General features: G+C 39.6%; 1 protein-coding gene across 7 annotated transcripts in view; it reads right to left on the bottom strand.

Moving 5' to 3' along the window:
* AP3B1 (adaptor related protein complex 3 subunit beta 1) overlaps positions 1–20,631 on the bottom strand; it is a 338,592-nt gene that overhangs the window by 117,283 nt on the left and 200,678 nt on the right. For all 7 annotated transcript variants that reach the window (XR_006291016.1, XR_006291017.1, XM_037902963.2 and 4 more), the window contains 3 exons: positions 10,169–10,345; positions 2,741–2,927; positions 1,626–1,756 (listed from right to left, as the gene is read on the bottom strand). Coding sequence is in view for 5 of the 7 variants with exons in the window: in XM_037902963.2 (XP_037758891.1) it covers positions 1,626–1,756; positions 2,741–2,927; positions 10,169–10,345 (495 nt within the window). In the remaining 2 variants the exon portion in view is untranslated. The remainder of the gene's footprint in view (positions 1–1,625; positions 1,757–2,740; positions 2,928–10,168; positions 10,346–20,631) is intronic.

Here is a 20,631-nt window from a genome sequence, read left to right as displayed (position 1 = left end):
TGGAGAAGGACTGTCATGTGTCAAGATCCCTGAGCGGTTATCTATTAGAAACAAGTGGATATATCTCACATGATCAATTTCCTGTGACTGCAGCAGCCAAACACCTTACTGTCTTCAATATTAGGTGTAAAGATGTCTTCACACCTTCTTTCAGGCCCTCCTCTACTCCTTGAATGCCCTTCCTGAGCTGATTAGCTTTCCCTCAGACCCTTCTCATTCAAATCCCTCCTTAAGACCCATTTTTGCTGCAATTTCAGCTGGAATAGTAGCAAACAGATCATCCATTTACTAAAGAAGAGATCCCAACTCTTTACAACATGCTATGCCCTAGCCCTTGTAACTTACCTTATTGGCTGCCTCATTGTCCCTGGCTGTCTTACTGCCTGCTAAGTACATCATGTTTAATTTAGCCTGGCAGTTGCTCAGGACGGAGATCACACTCCTTTACAAAAAGATGACGAGTACTTGTGGCACCTTAGAGACTATCAAATTTATTTGAGCATAAGCTTTCGTGGGCTACAGCCCACTTCATCAGATGCATAGAATGGAACATATAGTCAGAAGATACATATATATACACATACAGAGAACATGAAAAGGTGGAAGTAGCCATACCAACAGTAAGAGGCTAATTAATTAAGATGAGCTATTATCAGCAGGAGAAAAAAACTTTTGTAGTGATAATCAAGATGGCCCATTTAGACAGTTGACAAGAAGCTTTTCTGTTTTGGTGGCTGTCTAGCTCACCTCTGATGTCATAATAGTAATTTACACACACACATGATTTTCAAAAGTGCCTGAATGATTCAGGAGGAGAAGTCCCTCTGACTGAATGGGACTTGTGCTCTTACTCAGGTGATTTTGAAAATAAAATCCCACCCATCATATATACATGTGGAGCCTAGAAGCTGCAATCAGTATCAGGGCCCCATCATGCTACTTGACATACAAACACATGGAAAACTAGGCCCTGTTCTAAGTTCACAATTTAAGCATGAAATTAGTATGAAGGTGGAAGACTGATTCTTAATTCAAAAACTGACTATCCCACCAGAAGATGAAGAAAAGTGATACATTGTGCATTTTAGGTTTTCTGAATAGATTTTGCATACCATTGTTTCTTTCCCCATCTCCATTATACTATGAAAAATATGCAAAGGACACATTCATGGTTTATCTTTGAGTCCTCTGTTTGCTCTTGTTTATAATGATACTTCCTTATTTTCTTCTGTTTAGGCTTAGATTAGATTAAAGATTATATTAAATGGGAAGAAGTTTCATTTACTGCAACTTCTACACCATCAACTGCAATCAAAATGTTGCTGCACAACTGACAAAAACTCAATAAACCAAGGTGAAGAAAACTCCTGGAAGTGAGTAAAAAACATCCATGAGGAAGATGGAAAAAAGGAACATTTTCCATGAGGAAACACACACTGCATCTCAGCGGGGAAGCATCTAATTTTTTTTCCCCCGGATGTAGGCCACATAAGATGACTGGATTCAATTTGCAGTTTACACAAACCAAAAGAATAATTTAAAACCATTTCTTTTATATAACACAACTATTTTATCTTAAATGTCTACAAATACATTAAGCAAAGTTACTCTTAATGTCAGCGTACCAACTCAATTACTTCAACATTTCGCACTGATGGGTCAGGCGCCACCTCTGGCCAATTAGATAACTCCAGGTACCCAATGGCTTTGGTGTTCAGAGTATGAGATAAGGTGCCAAGCTGGAAACGATCCCTATCTATTAAAAAAAAGGGGGAGGGGAAAAATATACAAACAACATGAGCTCTATATCACAAAGAGCAATCTTAATCATGGCTAAAGGTAATTGGCATTATATTACCTCAAATGTCATGGAATAAATATAAACTAGGAAGCTCTTCATAGGTCAAAAAACTGATTTCAGTCCATAGATTACAATAATCTCCCCCATAATGGTCAATAAAAAAGCTAATCAGTCAGTGTGTTTAGAGGTGTTGCTCTGAAATGTAGCTTCTCTAAAAATTACTTTACTGTGAATATTAAGAATGACAGCACAGTTAAACAATCCATATACATGTCTTGGCACAAACACATCCAGAATTGTAATAGTTTTTTTTTCAAAATGAAGCTGCTTTTAGAGCTTTAAATCCTGGATTCAATAACTATATACAAAATAAAATGGTGAAGAAGCAGCACAAGATTATATTTTTAATTGGGACGATAACTTTTTAACAGGAAAGAATCTTATATAGTAGTTTTGATTTTTAAAAATACCTAGGGAAAACAAGTATCAGGGAAATAGCCACATCTGAAAAAGAACCTGAATAGATTACATTTTTATTAAATTTCATATGGATAATGTATTAACAATAGTTACACTAACATCCCTCTATTAACGTGGACAATCTTGCTGAGAGGCAAAGACATCTCTCTAAATAAAAGAGAAGTTTACTCTTACTTGAGATGTATACTTTCTATTATTCAAACCAAATTTAAACCCAACATGAATAGAAATCGATAAACATGTTCAGGATTATCAGGTAAATATGATATGTGGGCAACATACAAACCAAGATGTTATGACTTTAAACCTTGCTTATTGAAAAACAAGTGATTAAGCAAAGTGCATACTGTTCTCATTTGTATTTTCTAAGTGACACAATTTTAGGCATATTAGAAAGAGAATATGCTGCCACATTGCTTTAGGCAATCAACATTCTGCAGATGATTTTGGCAGTCATACCTTTAAAAGGAGACTCAAGCAATGGGGCAGGTTTCTGTGCCAGAAATATTTTTTTGGCATATTTGCTTAAAGCTCCACTCTTTTCATTCGGAACAATAAGCTGCCTAATAAATCTTGTACGGTCTCTGATGTCGTAGCTTTGATCATACTTGCCGAGATTTAATATGTACTGGGTAAGCAATTTTGTCTGCGGAAAAAAACAGGACAAGAAGAGAATACAAGTTATTTATGATTATTGATAACTCTGGATAAACATATTTAAAGAGGTAATAAAAATGAATGGTTATGTCAAACAAATGTTGTTCCATAGGGAATATGCATTTCTAATGCTGCAAATGGAATTTTGAAGCCAAACCACATGTCCTCTTCTGTACCGGGGAGGTGAATGCTGAGTACTGAGAAGCAGCCATGTGCTAGATTATTAAACTGCTGAAGTGGAAAGAAAGGCATCATTAAAAAAATAATCATATATGGCAAACCCGCTGAAGGGTCTACGTGAGGATAATGAATGTGGAAATACAACTAAAAACATGGCACTCAAAACTTAATCGGAAAAATATGCAGGACATCAAAACATCAGAGGGTATTAGGGGGCTGGCAAACTGCTTCTGCTGAGGTGTGTTTTATGAAGAGATACTGTCCCTGGCATAAGCAGTGTCTGCACTCTGACTGCACTCAGTTACTTTACCCTGAATTATGACCCATTAAAGCAGACACATGAATCACTGAACTGGATTACTGCAAATTATTTGCAGTGCATTTAGCTGTTACTTTTTCATAAAAGCAAGCTGCTGATGCCCTCTAAAAACCAGGATAAAAGACTTCTTCCATTTTTTTCTTGCAGCTTAAAGCCTCCAGTAATATCGGTCATTTATTTATTTATGTAAGGAAGCAACTTATATTATCGCAGCTTTTTACAGCATAATAGGATTTCCTAATTCGATGTCTGAGAATATTAACAGGAATTGAGTAATTTTAATAATTCAGTTTAATTTAAATAAAACAGAGAAACACAGGGAACAGGAACATTCTGCTGCAAAAAGCTTAGATTTGCAGAACACGGTGTAAAGAGAATAATACTGTACGTAGAGCTGCAAACCACTTATATAAATACATTTCCAAGCCATTAAAAGAGAAACTGCTAAAAATAATTTGATCTGACAAATAAATACATTTTCAGTGCATCAAATCAAAACTGATGAATAATGAAGGAATTTTTTAAAAAAAAAACCCTAAATTTATCAAAGGGAATTTTTTATATTGAAAAACATAAGCTCCTTGCATATTTTATTTTTTGCTATGCATTTAGCTTTATTTTTGTGCAGTATTATAACAATAACTCAAGAGGTTTATAGTGTGGGATAGAAACTGATACCATACAATGCCTGTCTAAAAATGTCAATGTAAAGTAAAATGTACTAGAAAAATTCACTAATAATTTTCACTGTTATAATGAAAATAGGGTTATATGACTTTCCACAGATGCATACATCTTTTCTGAATGATTTTGATTAATTGGTGTAAAAATGAAAGAGTAATAAAATCACAGAGAGGAGAACTTTATTTTTCCTCTAAAACGGTGTGGGCTATGTAAATATATCGCAAGATGCGCTATGGTGTCAACAAAAGATTTGAAAAATGATGAATTTCTAATGATGAAAAGTATACTTAGTGTTTTCTCTTTTTAGTGGGCTCTTCCTCTTTTCCCTTCTCCACTTTTATCAGCCTATGAAAAGGCTTATCCTCTCATGGTACTGTATGAACTCTGGAAAAGGGATAGTGCTCTTTATTTTGTAAAATTTGTATGATATAAAATGAATGTTTTTATTATGATATACACAAAGTAATAAAATTGTAACCTTATATCAGACAGAAAACACGTAATCATCTGGACTCATGCAATGTTTATGCTGTGCAGTCCAAATGAAATGCACTGTCTTGGAAAGGGGGTTCTCAGGTGCCAAAAGTTAAACTAAATCAGGTTATCCCTTCTGCAACATTTGCTACCAGGGCTCCCGGGCTGTAAATTAAAACTAATCCCTTCTCAACCTGCCGGAAACTCCAAAAGAACAGAATGGAGAAAATTACAGTCTTTAATTGTAAATTGCCACTGGGGCACATAGGTGGAGACAGCACTATATACCTCCTTGCACCAGTACTGGTGAATAAATTTGGTCCTGTAAGGTTTAGTTTTTGCTTACCAGCAGAATCTGCCATTCAAAAAAGAGATTACAGAATCCCAAAGTCTACAATTAACTTCTATGTCCTACAGTCATAATATAGACACAACAAATTTGGATTCCTAGAGCCCTACAAAAGAATGCTTTATGTCTCCAAGTTTCCTTCAAGAGCAATGACTTGCTCAGAGCATCATATGCAGCATTCAATACGGAAATTTGCACAGAAAGACTAATTTCTCTTGTCCTGTGACAAAGCAACCAAACTTTCTAGAATATATGTAGAGGTAAATAACAAACATAATGGCTTCTGGGGGAGCTCTGGACCGCTGCCTTGCAGCAGGGTGGTGGAGTAAGGGCTTTTGCCCAGAAAAGGGGGGTCTTGGGGCTCCTGCCCCATGGGGCACATCTGCTGGGGGCTAAGGGCTTCAGCTTGAGCAAGGCTGAAGCCCCGAGCCCCAGCAGATGCCTCCCATGGGGCATAAGCCCCGAGCCCCAGCAGGCATACCCCAGCTCTTGAACTTCTGAAGATGGTCATATGTAGCTCGGAGGGTCAGTAAGTTTGGCCACCCCTGATCTAGTTTGACCTCTTGTACGTCACAGGCCACTACAGTTTACCCAAATACCCATATACTGAACTCAATTACTTTAGTTAGTCTAAAGCATTTCAGTCCTCACTTACGTGCCACTGGCAGAGAAGAGACCAAGATGCGACTAATGCTTGAGGCCTTGCAATGCCAGGGAACTGATTGGGTGTAATACAGCCAGATCATCCCAGCAGATGAGCTTTACTCCACACGGCTGAGGAAGGCAAAAAAAATCTGCTAATCTGACTTTAGGGAAAGTTCTTTCCTGACCCCAAATCTGGCGATTAGTTTGACTCTAAGCATGTAAGCAAGATACACAAGCCAGGCATCTAAAAAAGAGGATCTTCTGTACCACATCGGAACATTGGTTTCACCCTGCCTGGTGTCCCTTCTACAGAGGAAGGTGAAAAACAGAACGTGTATGGTCAATTGTGCAGTCAGGACGAATCCTTCCTGATCCCTGTAGGTGACCAGCTGAAGCCCTGAAGCATGAGATTAGATTCGTCATTATCTCAATGGAGAACTGTAAGTGTTACAAGCATACTGAGGGCAATGCAGGCAATCTTGTTCTCCCTATGGCTCGGGAAGGAAGGAGATCCAGAGAGATTCCTAAAAAATTTGGGGAAAGAGGAAATTTCATGCATAGTAATTGGACATATGTCTAGTATATCAAGAATGTTGGGGTGCTATTCATAACAAAATGTAACATTGTTGGGTATACCAAATGGTATTTATTAATCTCTCTGTTGCTTTTTAATGGAAGCCACACTCAAGAAAATACAGAAACAATCTCTGATACATTAGTAGCCACTAAATAACTGATAGATTCTCAGTTGAAAAAGAAATCATATCCTTCAAATCTAGTGATATATTTGTGCATTGGAGGCTGCTTTCTCCATGACACCTACTGAAACAGCTGAGGGAATCTGTTGCGATGCTGAGTTTTATTTATATTGGGAATGCTCAAAGAGAAATTATTTTCTGCCATTTCAGGCTAACCTCTTGGTCACTTCCTTCTATGAGGGTTGAAGGTTAACGGAATATACTATGACCAGATTCTGTAAATCTGAAGCAAGAAATGAGGATGTGTTTGTTCTTGTTTGACCATTTGTTTTGCACCAACATCTGCTTCATATTGGTTCTACATCTGAAGAGATTAATTGTTCCAGTTGTCAGCAGATACGGAATTCCCTTGTGAGAAGATTGATTCCACAAACATTTCCTGAAATTCTCTGAAATTGAAAAGTATCTAAGTCCAATTTTGAGAAGACAGGCAAGGAAGGAGCTACTGTGCAGTTGAGAGCATCAATTTGCAATAAGTAAGAAAGCAAGGCAGCTGAATTACTTTCCTGCTGGAAGGACAGGGCTGAGAGGGCATCTGTTTCAGAGAAAACTTTATGTGGAAGATTCTCTTCAGGCAAATACATATGATTTTTCCAGAGTACTGAAGTGAACACTTAAAATAGACAGGATCCAGAGCACTCTTGAGAATCGGTGATAAATCCCAGTGATTTTAACATTGAGCGTGTGGAGATAGGACTCAAATTCAAACATAAGAAGAACACTGGCAGGACAATAGGCTCCTTAAGATAGAACTTCTAACTCCACCTTGGAAAAAACTCTGGATGAGTACATAGCGCCAATTTATCTTTGCAAAATATGTGTATCTTTGCAAAATATGATCGTTAAACCATAAAGCTTATTCGCTCTGAACTGAAACCACTGCAATCAGGAAAATGATCTTCCATATAAGAATCCTGAACTCTCACGTAAGGTGCCACAAGTACTCCTTTTCTTTTTACGAATACAGACTAACACGGCTGTTACTCTGAAACACGTAATGAATGGCTCAAAAGGGGCTTACATGAGTTTTGTCAGTACCTCATTAGTATCCCATTACACTGAGGGCTTTTTAATGAATGGTCAGAACATGTCAAAAGCCCCACATTAACCTGATTTCCCCTCCACTCTCCTTCACCCCCCAAAACAAAACTACACACTGATCTGGCTTCAACTAATTCGTAACAGGCTAAAATAGTGGTCTTATCACCCTGAGATGTAGTGAATCTAAGTTAGACATAGGCAGGTGAAGAAGATTGTCCAGCATTTTTAATTCAGGATAATAAAAAAAGTCAACATAGGACTGTTTGCACAACACTGTAAGCCTCCATCTGGAACTTCAAGCCTTTCTTGTAGATGGCTTCTCATAGGACAGGAGGCCTTTAGCTATCTGTTTGGAGATGGTCATGCCTATGGAGCTCTCTTATGTCATAAGCCATAATGCCAGAGCAAGGGCTCCCCGTTTGACATGGAGCTATGTGACCAACTTCTGCATGATAATCTGAAGCCATTCAGCCAATGAAATTTGCTTTGGTTAGCTGCAACAAAAATGAGAACCTTCCATTTGGAACTATTAATCAAACCTTAGTCTCTCCAGGAGTTTTGTTATGAGCAGCACTGGCGGAAAAAACATACATAAGCATTCTTCCCCAGTGGACACAGAAAGTGTCCTTTGCTAGAGGTCCCTCCTCTAGATTCTCTGAGCAGAATACTAGTAGCTTTTTGTTTGGGTGAATGGGGAGGCAATCCAACTCCCACGTCACAACTGGATACAAATCTGATCAGTCAGTTTCTGATGCAGACACAATTTATGAGGATCTATCACAGACTGACTCTGTTTGCAATTGTGCTCTCTTCCCCTACTTGACAGCTCCGAACACCTGCAGGATTACCCAAAAGAGGAAGCAAGATCTGGTGCCTCCCCACTAGTTGATGGAAAAAAGGATGGCGCGATAGCCCATTTGAAACAGGATAGTCTTTTAGGTTACCAGGTCTTTAGTGTATTCAAGACTGTCCTTATTTCAAAATCAATGCCTCCCTGTAAGAGTAAAAACATTTTAGATTCTTGGACCTGTTACTATAACCACCATACCTAAGGTAAAAAATTAGCATCTAACTTTTATGCAGTGTTTTTAAAACTAATGAAAATAAATATTGTTGAGAAATGCTAGGTAGACAGAAATTTTGTTAAAGCCAGAGTCTGTTACTATGGTACAGTAAACATAGGGTCATTTTATTTTCAGAAAATCTGGTGACGTGTTTATGTTGTTATGCTATGAGAACGTATGTTTTCCCTCAAAAGGTCTGACTTCAAAATACAGTAGGATTTTCCAAAGAACACAATTTGAAGAGCTCATAAGCTATTTTTTGAGGAAGATATTACCAAAACTATGTATCTTCCACTTTTTAAAATAAGTTTGGGCTCTTAAACTTTTCCCTACCAGGACCACCTTGGGACTCCTAAGTATGATGCTTGCAGAACTTTTATGTTTACAGCATTGCCATGGATAAAAGATTATTCTCATTTTGTAAGCCCATAACCTTTTACTTGAAGAATTTAATTAGTTTCTTTCTTAAGGATGGATGGTGGGTCTCCAAATGGATCAATGCTCCTTCCTCTCAATGGCCATATGCATACACCAAAATCCTTTGATAACTACTGTGACAACTCTTTTGAAGCCTGTTGATAGCTGGCAAACAATCTGATGTATGTTCTACTTTGAGTCCACTAGAGAAGAAACTCAGATTGCAAGTGGCAGATCCACAGAAAAGGGGAGAAAGGGAATAGGGTCAAGACCGCCTTGCTGTTTAGCTCCCTTGTATAGTGCAAGGAATATGCCCTGCAACCCAATTAACTTCCTGTTGAGTGGAAAGCTGGAGAGCAAGAGGCATGCAGGTCTGGAAGGACAGGGAGATAGAGAAAAACTTCAGGCAACTGGCTATAGAAAAGTGGGCAACTTTCATGACAAACGTGCTCCATTTTGTAGCTTTGTGAAAAAATGCTATATTCCGTGGCCATACAATGACAATTCACAAGGCCTTCATCAAAGATGAATGGGGCAGTTCATACCTCTCCATTATTTTTTCAGGCTATCTGCAGATTCAGGCAGGCATAAGTGTATCGTTTACATTCAGTTCAAGTTTTTCCAATTATCTCTATAACCGAAGGGCCAGAAAAGCTTTTTTTTTATATGAAATGACAGGGTAAGAAAAGGGAAGTGGTCATTGTGACAGTTTTGAGGTAACTGCACCTCTGACTCCTGTATGGTCTGCTAAAAGGATGTCCCCTTAGGTGCCCTGCCTCCAGTTATCACCTCTCTACAGGCAGAGTCCTGAGACTCTGCCTCTACTGGAGATTTAGGCTTGTAGTCCCCCTGCAATTCACTGTTATCCCAGCAGGTCTGACCTGAGAAAAAGGCAAGAGGGATTTTAGGACATCTGGTGGGAGGCAAAGCATGGTCCCAAAAGCGTGTGAAAATTAGCAAAGCAGTTTGCTTTGGAGTTTTACATTCAAAAAGCATTAACCCAAACAACTGAAAATCAAAGTGGGTTTGTCAAATTCCCTGCAAATGGAATTGCTACATTTCACACAACCACCTACATTTCACACAATTGCTACATTTCACGCAACAAATACATGGACCTCCTGTTCTGTGTGCTACTAGTTTTGGGTCCAGTCAGTGATGCGGTAGTAAATTTCCACATGTAAAGCTTGCTTGTTTTAGATCTATATGTAAGAAACGAGTGCTAATCCATGCAGAATGCAAAAAATATACTTTCCTGTGGCAGGAAAGGATCACTTGTTTATATAGTCTTACGCTTACCTGTTTTGAGTTGGTTAAATACAGTTTTGCTCCCAAATTTAAGATCTGCAGCTTCACAAGGTCATCTTCATTAGTGAAGCTCTTAGCCATCTTTCTCAAAACATCAGGTGCAATCTTTGGAACTCGTTCACAATACTCCCCAGTAAGCCAGAGAATGCTGGCTCTAGCCACAGGAACCTAAGTGATGAAAGAGTTAAATATATATTTCACAAATATACTCATTTGTAACTTTAATTTGCTACTGAATATGCATATATATAAGTATGCAAGTAATCAAATATTTACTACTGTTACTGTGATAATACTAGAAGCCCCAACAAAGATCAAGACCCCATTATACTAGACATTGTATATGCATATAGTAAGACAGACCCTGCTCCAAAGAGCTTAGAAGCTAAACAGACAAGTAAGATGAAGGGCACTACTGGAAACAGAGGGACAGCGATGCCATGACTTGCCTATGTTCAGAGTGTAAGTGGAAGAGTGAAGAACAGGACCCAGGTGTGCCCTATTCACCACAACGTCTCTCTTTCCAACATGACCTTCAATGGTATGGTGTTAGGCATTTTATCCATAGCTGTGTAAACAATGTTTGTTTGGTGGATTTTTTTGTTTGTTTTAATACAATAAACTCCCTCAACTCCAGGTCATCTGTTTTGAAGACGCAAGAGACATAGCTCAGGTTGTTGCTAGCCTTCCTTTATAACCATTTTTTAAATTCCTCTCACTTCACTAAAATGACAATCTGCCTGAATTTTCATTAAAAAATTATCTTAAATAGGGTAAAATTTTTCTCAAAAGTCTGAGGCAAATTGGACATGGAATTTGGGAGAGATGAGGGCTCAAAAATGAAGCCATCTCACCTCCTGAATGTTTTTCTAACATTTTTGATATCCACAGCTACAAAATATCGTGGCCAGAAACTCCAAACTGTTTTTAGTATGTTGGTTTTCATGAAGACTGGTATCTTTGACCACATTTGGTTGGTTTGTTGCTAAAACAATTCAAAATGCTGGTTATTAAAGGAAGTTCTAGTGTATAATATGGATTCAGTAATGACTTCATAAAGGGAAAGCAGGAATATGCCAAATGGGGTGAAACTGGGAGTGGTTAGGAGTTAGACGGAGAGAGTTACATTCAAGGAGAGGGGTGCCATGTAGTCTCCTACGGTCAACTTCAAAACCTGCACCACATGCCTCCCCAAGACATAGCTCTCCTCGCACAACATGAGAGAAAGGTAAGGGGTGGAGGTGTCTGTTGTGTGCCTAATACAACATAGGAAGCAAATGTAAGAAAGCTCCATGGAGGAAGTAGAATTTTTTTGTAGGTAAAAGCAAAGTCCATCTTTGCACATCTTGAAAGGAACAGTGTCCCTGTACAGCGTGCAAACTCTATAGGGACTCTTCTCACTAAGCAAAGTTTTAAAACAGTAAAAAAACCCAACAGATTTGCTGCATGGCAATTGCTTTATAACACTTGTGCTTAATAAATTACTACGACTTCGTAAAGTGTTTTTCACTGCAGCAATGTACAGATATTTTCAACCTTAACTCCACTTCAACTAGGTTTTTGGTGCTTGAGACTAAATATTACATGCAAAATAAAAAATAAATCCGTGTTACTGCCTCATTTCTCACCTCCTCTGCTCCCTGCTTTCCCAACTTGTGCATTCCTTAGGCAAACTCCCATTTAAGTTAGTTGAAGTTTTGCCTTAAGTAAGGAACACAGGATTGGAACCAAACTTTGGAAAGTCAAAGTTCTGAATATCAAAGCAGCAACAACCACACCTCCTTGTGGATATGTTGTGTTTTCTTTTCCAGTGTATGGCAATAGGGCAAAAGAGCTAATATATGTATGTGCAATGTGGCATAATTACAGCAAGAACCAGAACATTGACTTTGCTATCTTTTATTCATTTAAAAATCTCAACTATAATATGGCATTAACTAAATTTATACCAATGCCCCTCTGCCCCACTTTAATTATATTCAGTCAAAGAATGCACGACAATGCCTTTGAAACAAGGACTGCATCTTCCTATAGTATCAGAACACTACACCAAGAATTATATAACATATTTAATCACGAATGGATACATATGTAATTTATAAGTAACTGACCTCCAAATTAAGGTGAATGGAAGGTAGGGTAGTGGGGGCATAAGGGAAAGGAGGAAGAAATCAAGCCCAGCACACTTCTGAGAGTAAAATGACAGGAAGAAGAAGTTTAGTTCTGAAGCAAGAGTGCTCAGGAAAAAAGAAAAGATCCTTCAAAAAAGCAAGTTTGAGTCCTCAACAACAGGATAAACCAAAAACCCTCTTTCTTGATGAAGTGAGTTGATTAAGGATCAAAACCAGAACTGTAGTAGATATTCATTTTCATCTGTTAGCATTCTCAAAACACAGAATGCAAACCAACTCATGGAGGTCTCAGGAACAGTGTTAAAAAAATATAGACACAGACCAAGGTATTTTATTCTGTACTTCATATAGTTGCAACTATACACATTAATAAAAACAGAACTAAGTGTGTTATGGGAAAACAAAGGATTCCCAACAACGAGGAGGAATCAAATAGATTGTGGCAAAACAGAGCAGTAAGTTCAACAAAAAAATCTCAAAAGCATAAATGAAAAGTCCAAACATTGAAAAGATATGCAAGCTAGGGTTAATGTAACTCCAAAACAACATAATGAAGGAACCATAAAGCCCTAAGATATGGCATATTTTCTTGCAACACTGACAGTATTTCTAAACTGTATTGTAGTCTAATGGGCGAGAGCAAGGAGAGACATACTGAACCAACGTCAAGTGGAAAAGTTTTAAATACAGTTAGAAAATATATTCATGTAATGTGATAAGACTGATGCCATTACTGTACACCAACCTCAGAAGGGAAAGAGGTTATTTCTAATGTTCCAAAGGTTACACTGCATTAAGACCTTACTCCCAATCTATTATTTTAAATTGGGCTAAAGAATAGTAATTGAGTGGTACATTAAATTTTCCAGTACGGGAACAGTTCAAGTTGCCTGCAGTACAGATAGATACCTCTAAATAAGAATATATGGGCAACTTCAGATTTCAGTTATGCTAGATTTATTTTTCTTAAATATTTCATTACATACTTGTTAAAAAAATAGAATTTTACAGGAGACCACCAACTATGCTAGTTTAGGTAGCTGCATCAGAGAAGTCTTTTTGGCGTATAGTTCCTCTTTCATGAAGCAAAAAAGCCACTCACACAGCAGACCATTTCAAATATATTGTCAATTATCTGAGAAAATTCAATTTAATACCTTCTCTAAGTTAAACAGGGCCTTAAAATTTGTAACCACTGAGATATATTTAAGCCACTGCATTTATTTTATTCCTTCCAACGCTTTTTCTGTTAAATTATTAAAATACTTTGCACAATGTAACTAACTATTAATGCAAGAGCTATAGCCACTTAAAATAATTTTTGAAATTCAGATTAAAAATTGCACCAGAATGAAGCTTCATTTGAACAAAAGATAGCTGATGTTTCATCTTCTTGTTTCTCTTTTGACCAAGGTGGTTAGCTTGCTATGTAAATACTGTGTACATTAAACACAGTTTTGTGCAACAAGGATCAATATCAGAGACTGTTTGAATCAACCCCAAGCGAAAGCCATTTTAATGAAAAGTATACATGGAACTGATGAACCCAATGTTTCTGTGTCAGTGGATTCGTTAGGGGTCAGAATCATATAATATTTTCAGATTTCTTTTTCCCTGTTAAGTCTCTCGGTCCTCATCCATGTAATAGCAAGTGTATGATCCCGTACCCATTGTTTGAGACATTCTAAACCATTCAAAAACAGCAAACAAGAAATGAAGCCACTTCTACTCCTTCATTGCCTTTTCCAGTAGAGCGTAAGTAGGGACCTTGAATTGACAAAAATACAGGAAATAATACTTCCATTATGTAGTCTTGCTTTGCATTATCCTCAAAGGAAAACAGGATTGTAAATTACTTTGCCTGATGCTTTATTCTACATGCCCTGAGCAAGTGGTTAAGTGCACTTTTCAAACCCTAGTATTAGAAGGCAGTTTCTACTGCCATTTTAACCCATTAACTTGTTGGGGGGAGTGGGGCTGTTGTGGGAGAGGGAATGAGGCCTTGGCTGTTCAGCAGTTAGAGAAAGACATCTAGAAAGATTTTATAGATCACTCTGTAAGCAGCTTAATTCAATATCTATTGTGTTTTCAACTAAAACCTTATTGCACAACATGCCATTCTAAAGTAAATCTTGCAAACACAAAATTTTATTTACTCAAATTTGTCAAGGAAGGAATCAACAGACATCTAAACTAATAGCAAATTAGACCTAATATTCTGCATCCACACCCAATAGGTTTTGAAATTCAACTGGGATTAGAAAGAGCGTGAAATGGCAGACTGTTTGCTAGAGGATGGGAAAGTGCCTGGGAAACAGCGGGGGGATTGGGGGGGGTAGTATTGTTTTTTTGTTTTCTGAATTGTTTTTCACAGTGAAACATTTCAAGGACTCCTCTATTATACGAACCCCAACAACGTGAAATTCTTTAAAGGTGATTCCGCTCCCTCCTCCAGCTCAGCCGCATTTTTCTTTTTGTTTTATTCTGGTTAAAACCTTACAAATCCAGTGTTTTCCGGGTTGCAATGCCTCAAAGGACTATGCATATTCGAGAGAGAAAACTACAGAACTCTAGAACACTAAACAAATGTAATGTATTGCACATGGAGAGAATTTCATATTAATAGCAGGATGCATGAAGATGTAATTGGTCTAAAGGTTTAAAAAAGTTTTCGTAGTTATTCCAGAGCAGGGCAAACAGCTCAGGCAAGACTACAAGCTGCAGTTTTGGATTTGGTATAGGAACAAAGCCCGTACTCTAGGACTCCTCCCCACAATTTAAGGAAAGCAGGGCTTAATCAATGGAAACAGCTAGCCAACATGTACCCTGCACTCTTGGAGCCCATACCTGAAATGCAGCAATAAGAGGATGTTCCAGAAGTGCATCCCTCTTGAGGTTTATTTTTGGGAGGAGGGGAGAGGCAGTGGCAGCAGAAGAGGAGGACATGCCCTAAGACCACTCCCACAAGCCTTCCAATCCTATTCTAATGGCAAGAATGGTAACCTAACCCTCTTTTCCTAGCTATCAATGCTTCTTAATCCCTCCTGTCAATGGCATGCCCCAATACAATTTCCCTTCCAAGTGTTAAACTCTCCAGTGCCAAGTATCCACCTTAATCTCCCTCCAACTGACAAAGTTGGCAACGCCTCATGCTCCTTTCATCCCAGTGGCAAGTGTTCCTTCCCAACTCCTGATTAAAATTTAGCCCTGCAGACCTATTTCACAATCAAGCTGTGCACCTTGACACAACTGAGAATGTCCCTGAAACAGAATGAAAGATGACAGAAGCAAAATACCACCAATACATGGAAGAAGTTGCCTTAGTAATGCTAGATGGGGGCAAGACAACAGCGAAGCAGAGTTCTCAACACCTAGCAAGCAGCACCGGGCAGAACAGTGAGTGCTTGATCCTGGGCACAGTGTGCCCCTGCCAATCTTTAATGGGAGGGAGAACCTAATTTAGAACATACTTAAGATTGTAAACTCTTCAGAACAGCAGTGTCTTTCTTATCACAGAATATTAGGGTTGGAAGGCCATCTAGTCCAATCCCCGGCTCAAAGCAGGACCAACACCAACTAAATCATCCCAGCCAGGGCTTTGTCAAGCTGGGCCTTAAAAACATCTAAGGATGGAGATTTCACCACCTCCCTAGGTAACCGATTCCAGTGCTTCACTACCCTCCTAGTGAAATAGTGTTTCCTAATATCCAACCTAGACCTCCCCCACTGCAACGTGAGACCATTGCTTCTTGTTCTGTCATCTGCCACCACTTAGAACAGCCGAGCTCCATCCTCTTTGGAGCCCCCCTTCAGGTAGTTGAAGGCTGCTATCAAATCCCTCCTCACTCTTCTCTTCTGCAGACTAAATAACCCCAATTCCCTCAATCTCTCCTCGTAAATCATGTGCCCCAGCCCCCTACTCATTTTCATTGCCCCCTGCTGGACTCTCTCTAGTTTGTCCACATCCCTTCTGTAGTGGGTGGACCAAAACTGGACGGAACACTCCAGGTGTGGCCTCACCAGTGCCAAATAGAGGGGAATAATCACTTCCCTCGATCTGTTGGCAATGCTCCTACTAATAGAGCCCAATATGTCGTTGGCCTTCTTGGCAACAAGGGCACACTGCTGACTCATATCCAGCTTCTCGTCCACTGTAATCCCCAAGTCCTTTTCTGAAGAACTGCCGCTTAGCCAGTCGGTCCCCAGCCTGTAGCGGTGCATGGGATTCTTCCGTCCTAAGTGCAGGACTCTGCACTTGCCCTTGTTGAACCTCATCCGATTTCTTTTGGCCCAATCCTCCACTTTGTCTAGGTTATTTTGGACCCTATCCCTACCATCCAGCGTATCTACTTCTCCCCCCAGCTTAGTGTCATCTGTGAATTTGCTGAGGGTGCAATTAATCCCATCATCCAGATCATTAATAAAGATGTTGAACAAAAAAGGCCCCAGGACCGACCCCCTGGGGCACTCCACTTGATACCAGCTGCCAATTAGACATCGAGCCGTTGATCACTACCCGTTGAGCCTGACAATCTAGCCAGCTTTCTCTCCACCTTATAGTCCATTCATGTATCTTATGTATCTATAGAGTGCCTAGCACAGTAAGGATGGAGTCCAACTACTACTGCAATATGAATAGGCCTGGCAGAATTCAATTTTCCTTTTTTCTAATGTCAATGATTTTTATCAATTTTTATTTTTAAGATTTTTTATATTTTTATTATTTTTATATTTGTGGAGGTAGGGCTGGGGCTAGGGCAGTGCTGACAGTGGGCTGTAGGGGGCTCCCTGTGTAATCACATGTGTCAGGACACCGAGGAGCAAGGTGCAGGGGAAGCTGCAATCATCCTGGCCCTGTGAAGCACAGACCCCCTGGCCAGGACTGTATGGCAACCTCCGTTATACATTAAAAACACTTTTAAATATATTTAACACTATTATAAATGCTGGAGGCAAAGCAGGGTTTGGGGTGGAGGGTGACAGCTCGCGACCCTCCATGTAATAACCTCATGACCTCCTGAGGGGTCCCAACCCGCCTGTTTGAAAACCCCTGCTATAAACAGTAGCACTAGTTGTTGGCCGCTGCCCCGCTGATGAACAGTTCCTGCCCAGGGATGGCTCCCAAACTATTGGCTGGCAAAGGAATGAGTGGGGCCATAACAGTAGAGCCGCAAAGGGCTCCCTGCATGGTCTCAGGACCTGAGACACCTGATCCCAGGTGGCACGAAGTGTGGGGAAGGTTGCAGCCTTGGTACTATCAGCTGGTGGTTAGAGAGAAAGCTCATGACAGCGGGGCTGCAGTGGACTTGCCCTGCACTGCCACGGGAGCCACTGAGCAGTGGGATAGCCTCCCTCATGGCCAAGAACTCTGTCTCCTCTTTCTTGCAGTCCTGGCCATGGTCTCAGTTGTATCCTTCCAGTACCACAGCCTCTGCTGCACCTTGTTGCATGCAGGGATCTGGTGACAATGGCCCTGAGGCAGCACAGGGAGCACTCTGCAGCTCCATTGTCAGGGACCCACTTGCTCACTCCTGTGACAGCAGGGCTGCAGAGGACTCTCTGCATGGTGGCAGAACCAGTGATACTCTATCCCTGCAGGCACGTCAACTGTTACTGATTGATTTTTTCCGGCTGATTTCTGTGTCAGCTGAAATCGACATTTACCGACAGTTATTGATTAAAACAGAATCCTGCCAAGCCTAAATAAGAATAATAATTTAACTAGTAGGGGGGAAAACTACAAATGGATAGAAGCACCGCAGTACTATGCCAGAAAAGAATAAAAACTTATAGACTAGCTGGGTTTTCAAAGAAGTTCACTGTTTGTGGCATTTTTTGTTAAAAAATAGTAGCAAGTCTTTTTAGGATAATTAGGATGTGTTGAATCCAAACATGGTTGTTGCCAACCCTGCATGTTATATGTAAAGGACTCTACCAAGAGAATAAAGTAACATACGGAAATTGCTTAAGTGTAAATCTTTATTTCCTTTTCGTTTAGGATTAACATACTTCAGTTAGATCTTAATTAGCTGTTGGAGATAATAAAAGTGATCAAACAGTTTGCAAAACTTTTTACAAAACTATTGAATTTCAGTTTCTTATTTGCAAGAGGTACTCAAAATAATTTAATAGGTTATACAACTATGACTGATCATGCTTACATGGCTCTTAAACCTGAGCATTAGCATCTTGAAATAAAAGTACACAAGCTGACTTATCTATCAAATACAACACAATCTAAAAACACCTGTTTTTAAAAGTGAAATTATTTTCTTGACTAAACATTAAGTAAATATTTTGATGCATACAAGTTTCACTATTGTGAAACTTTTCAAGAAACTATTCAACACTATTTCAAGAAACTTTGGTATACAGTGGCAGACTGAATCAACATCCTAATAGGTCAATTACTATGTTAACATCTACTTATTTGACATTACTGTCCTTATGCACTAATTGTCAGATACATGGACACAATCTTATTTCAGTTGTCTATATTTGCATGCTCCTGTAGAAACAAGTCATGCTGTCCTACACCTACATTGGTGACTTCTGCACCCTATTGTGTGGCCACAGAATATTGCCTCCATGCAATCTGCTGGAATTGGTGACAATGACATAAGCTGTAGCACCAGATCTCCACCCTTCTGTTTCTAACCCACTCTATTTGGAAGAGGAAGTATTGCATTTGGGCAGTGGGCCTGTCTCCAAACTAGTGTCTGGTAACGAGCTCTGTACATGTGAAAGAAAACTGCATCACTATTTGGGGGTAGAGCATTCTGAACAAAATGGCACATACTTTGTCACTGCTCGGGACTTCTACATACATCTTATAAATAAGCTCTGCTACGCTTTTCACCTTCAGGTCCAGGTCACCCCTTTCGAGTTAGAAGCTGATGGCATCGCTGAAACACTTTCCATATTTGTCTTCTTGCTGTGTCCAGCATCACAACCAGTCGGGCCATGATTTTGCAAAAAGAGAATTTCCAGAACAGTAGGTCCCTATTGTAGTTGCTCACAAATGGCATGAACGGGAGAGTACTTTGGTTCCTTTGATGTGCCAGCTTTCATTCAAAGCTGCCCACATGTCATTTTGCTATAGTGAGCCACCAAGGGAATAAGCACATCAGTCTACCTGACTGCACCAACCAACACTTTGGTATCCCTATGGACACAGCGTAAAATCATACTTGTGTCTGCATCTTCCTGATGAACACACAGCTGATTGGTCTCACCTGCTCAATATTGAGCATCTCACTTCAGTCTCATCCTGAAAGCCACCAGCCAGAATGATTTTATCATGTTGTGCTTGTGTCATTAGTTGCTCGGACAAAAATATTGCAAGGTCCTCCTTATTTTCTGGAACTGCAATGAAATTCATCTAATTACTGCGTGTGGAAGAGGCACATATTTTCCTTTCACTACTCTTCGGATGGGTCTTGTACCTCTCTTGAGCATTTCTACATTATATCACCCTTGATAGACTCCTTGCAATACCTGTCAAACACATCACAATTTATTCTGTAGAAGTCTGCTCCAGTTTTTACAAATATCCCTGCAGGGTCTCCAAACATTTTAGTTCCAGACGGCTTGCAGAAGCTTTTGCATCTATTACACAACAGCTTCTCCCAACAGGGGTAACTGTTGGCAAGCAGTGGACATCAGCTGTCAGTACATCACCGAGTATTGCTTTTGTGCCTGTTCTTAGTCTGCCATTTGACTGTGCTAATGCCAAAGGGCAGGCATTAACTCATGTTTCAAAATTTGTTGCAAATTCACAGTCTTGCTAGCTTCATAGGCTGAGATTAATCACTGAAGAATATTTCTGTCTACCTTCATGGTAAAAACTTTCCTTTGACTTCTTCCCCCACCTCATATAGTATAGAAGAAGTTGGAGCATTATTTTTTAGCAGCACATCATGAACATATATATGTCTAGGCTCGCCCTCTTCTGTCACAAGCTATTTCTCTCCACAAAACTGTCCAATTGCACTTGTCCTAGGATCTTTGCATGCAACATTGTATCTTCTACAGCTTTAGTGGCCAGAACTTTTGTTTCAACATTTTGCAATGAAGAGGGTGGTTCCTCGCCAGAAAAAACCTTGAATCACTGAAGTGTTTATAAGAGGGCATTCTCATCTTCATTGTCACACTGCTTCCTTGACTTATGTGAATAAGTTGGTCATCCAAGCCAACGTGGAACAAGGGTCAGGTGTCTGCTGCAATTTGGGCTCTTAGGTTGTAAATCAAGGCCTATTTGCTGATGGCTGAACAAGTCTTGGTGATGCCTGCAATTCGACCTCCTTTCTTTCCTATGCCATT

Source organism: Chelonia mydas, chromosome 5 (genome assembly GCF_015237465.2).
Source record: "Chelonia mydas isolate rCheMyd1 chromosome 5, rCheMyd1.pri.v2, whole genome shotgun sequence".
In the NCBI taxonomy this organism is placed as follows: domain Eukaryota; kingdom Metazoa; phylum Chordata; order Testudines; family Cheloniidae; genus Chelonia; species Chelonia mydas.
This window is presented reverse-complemented; position numbering and strand designations above follow the sequence as displayed.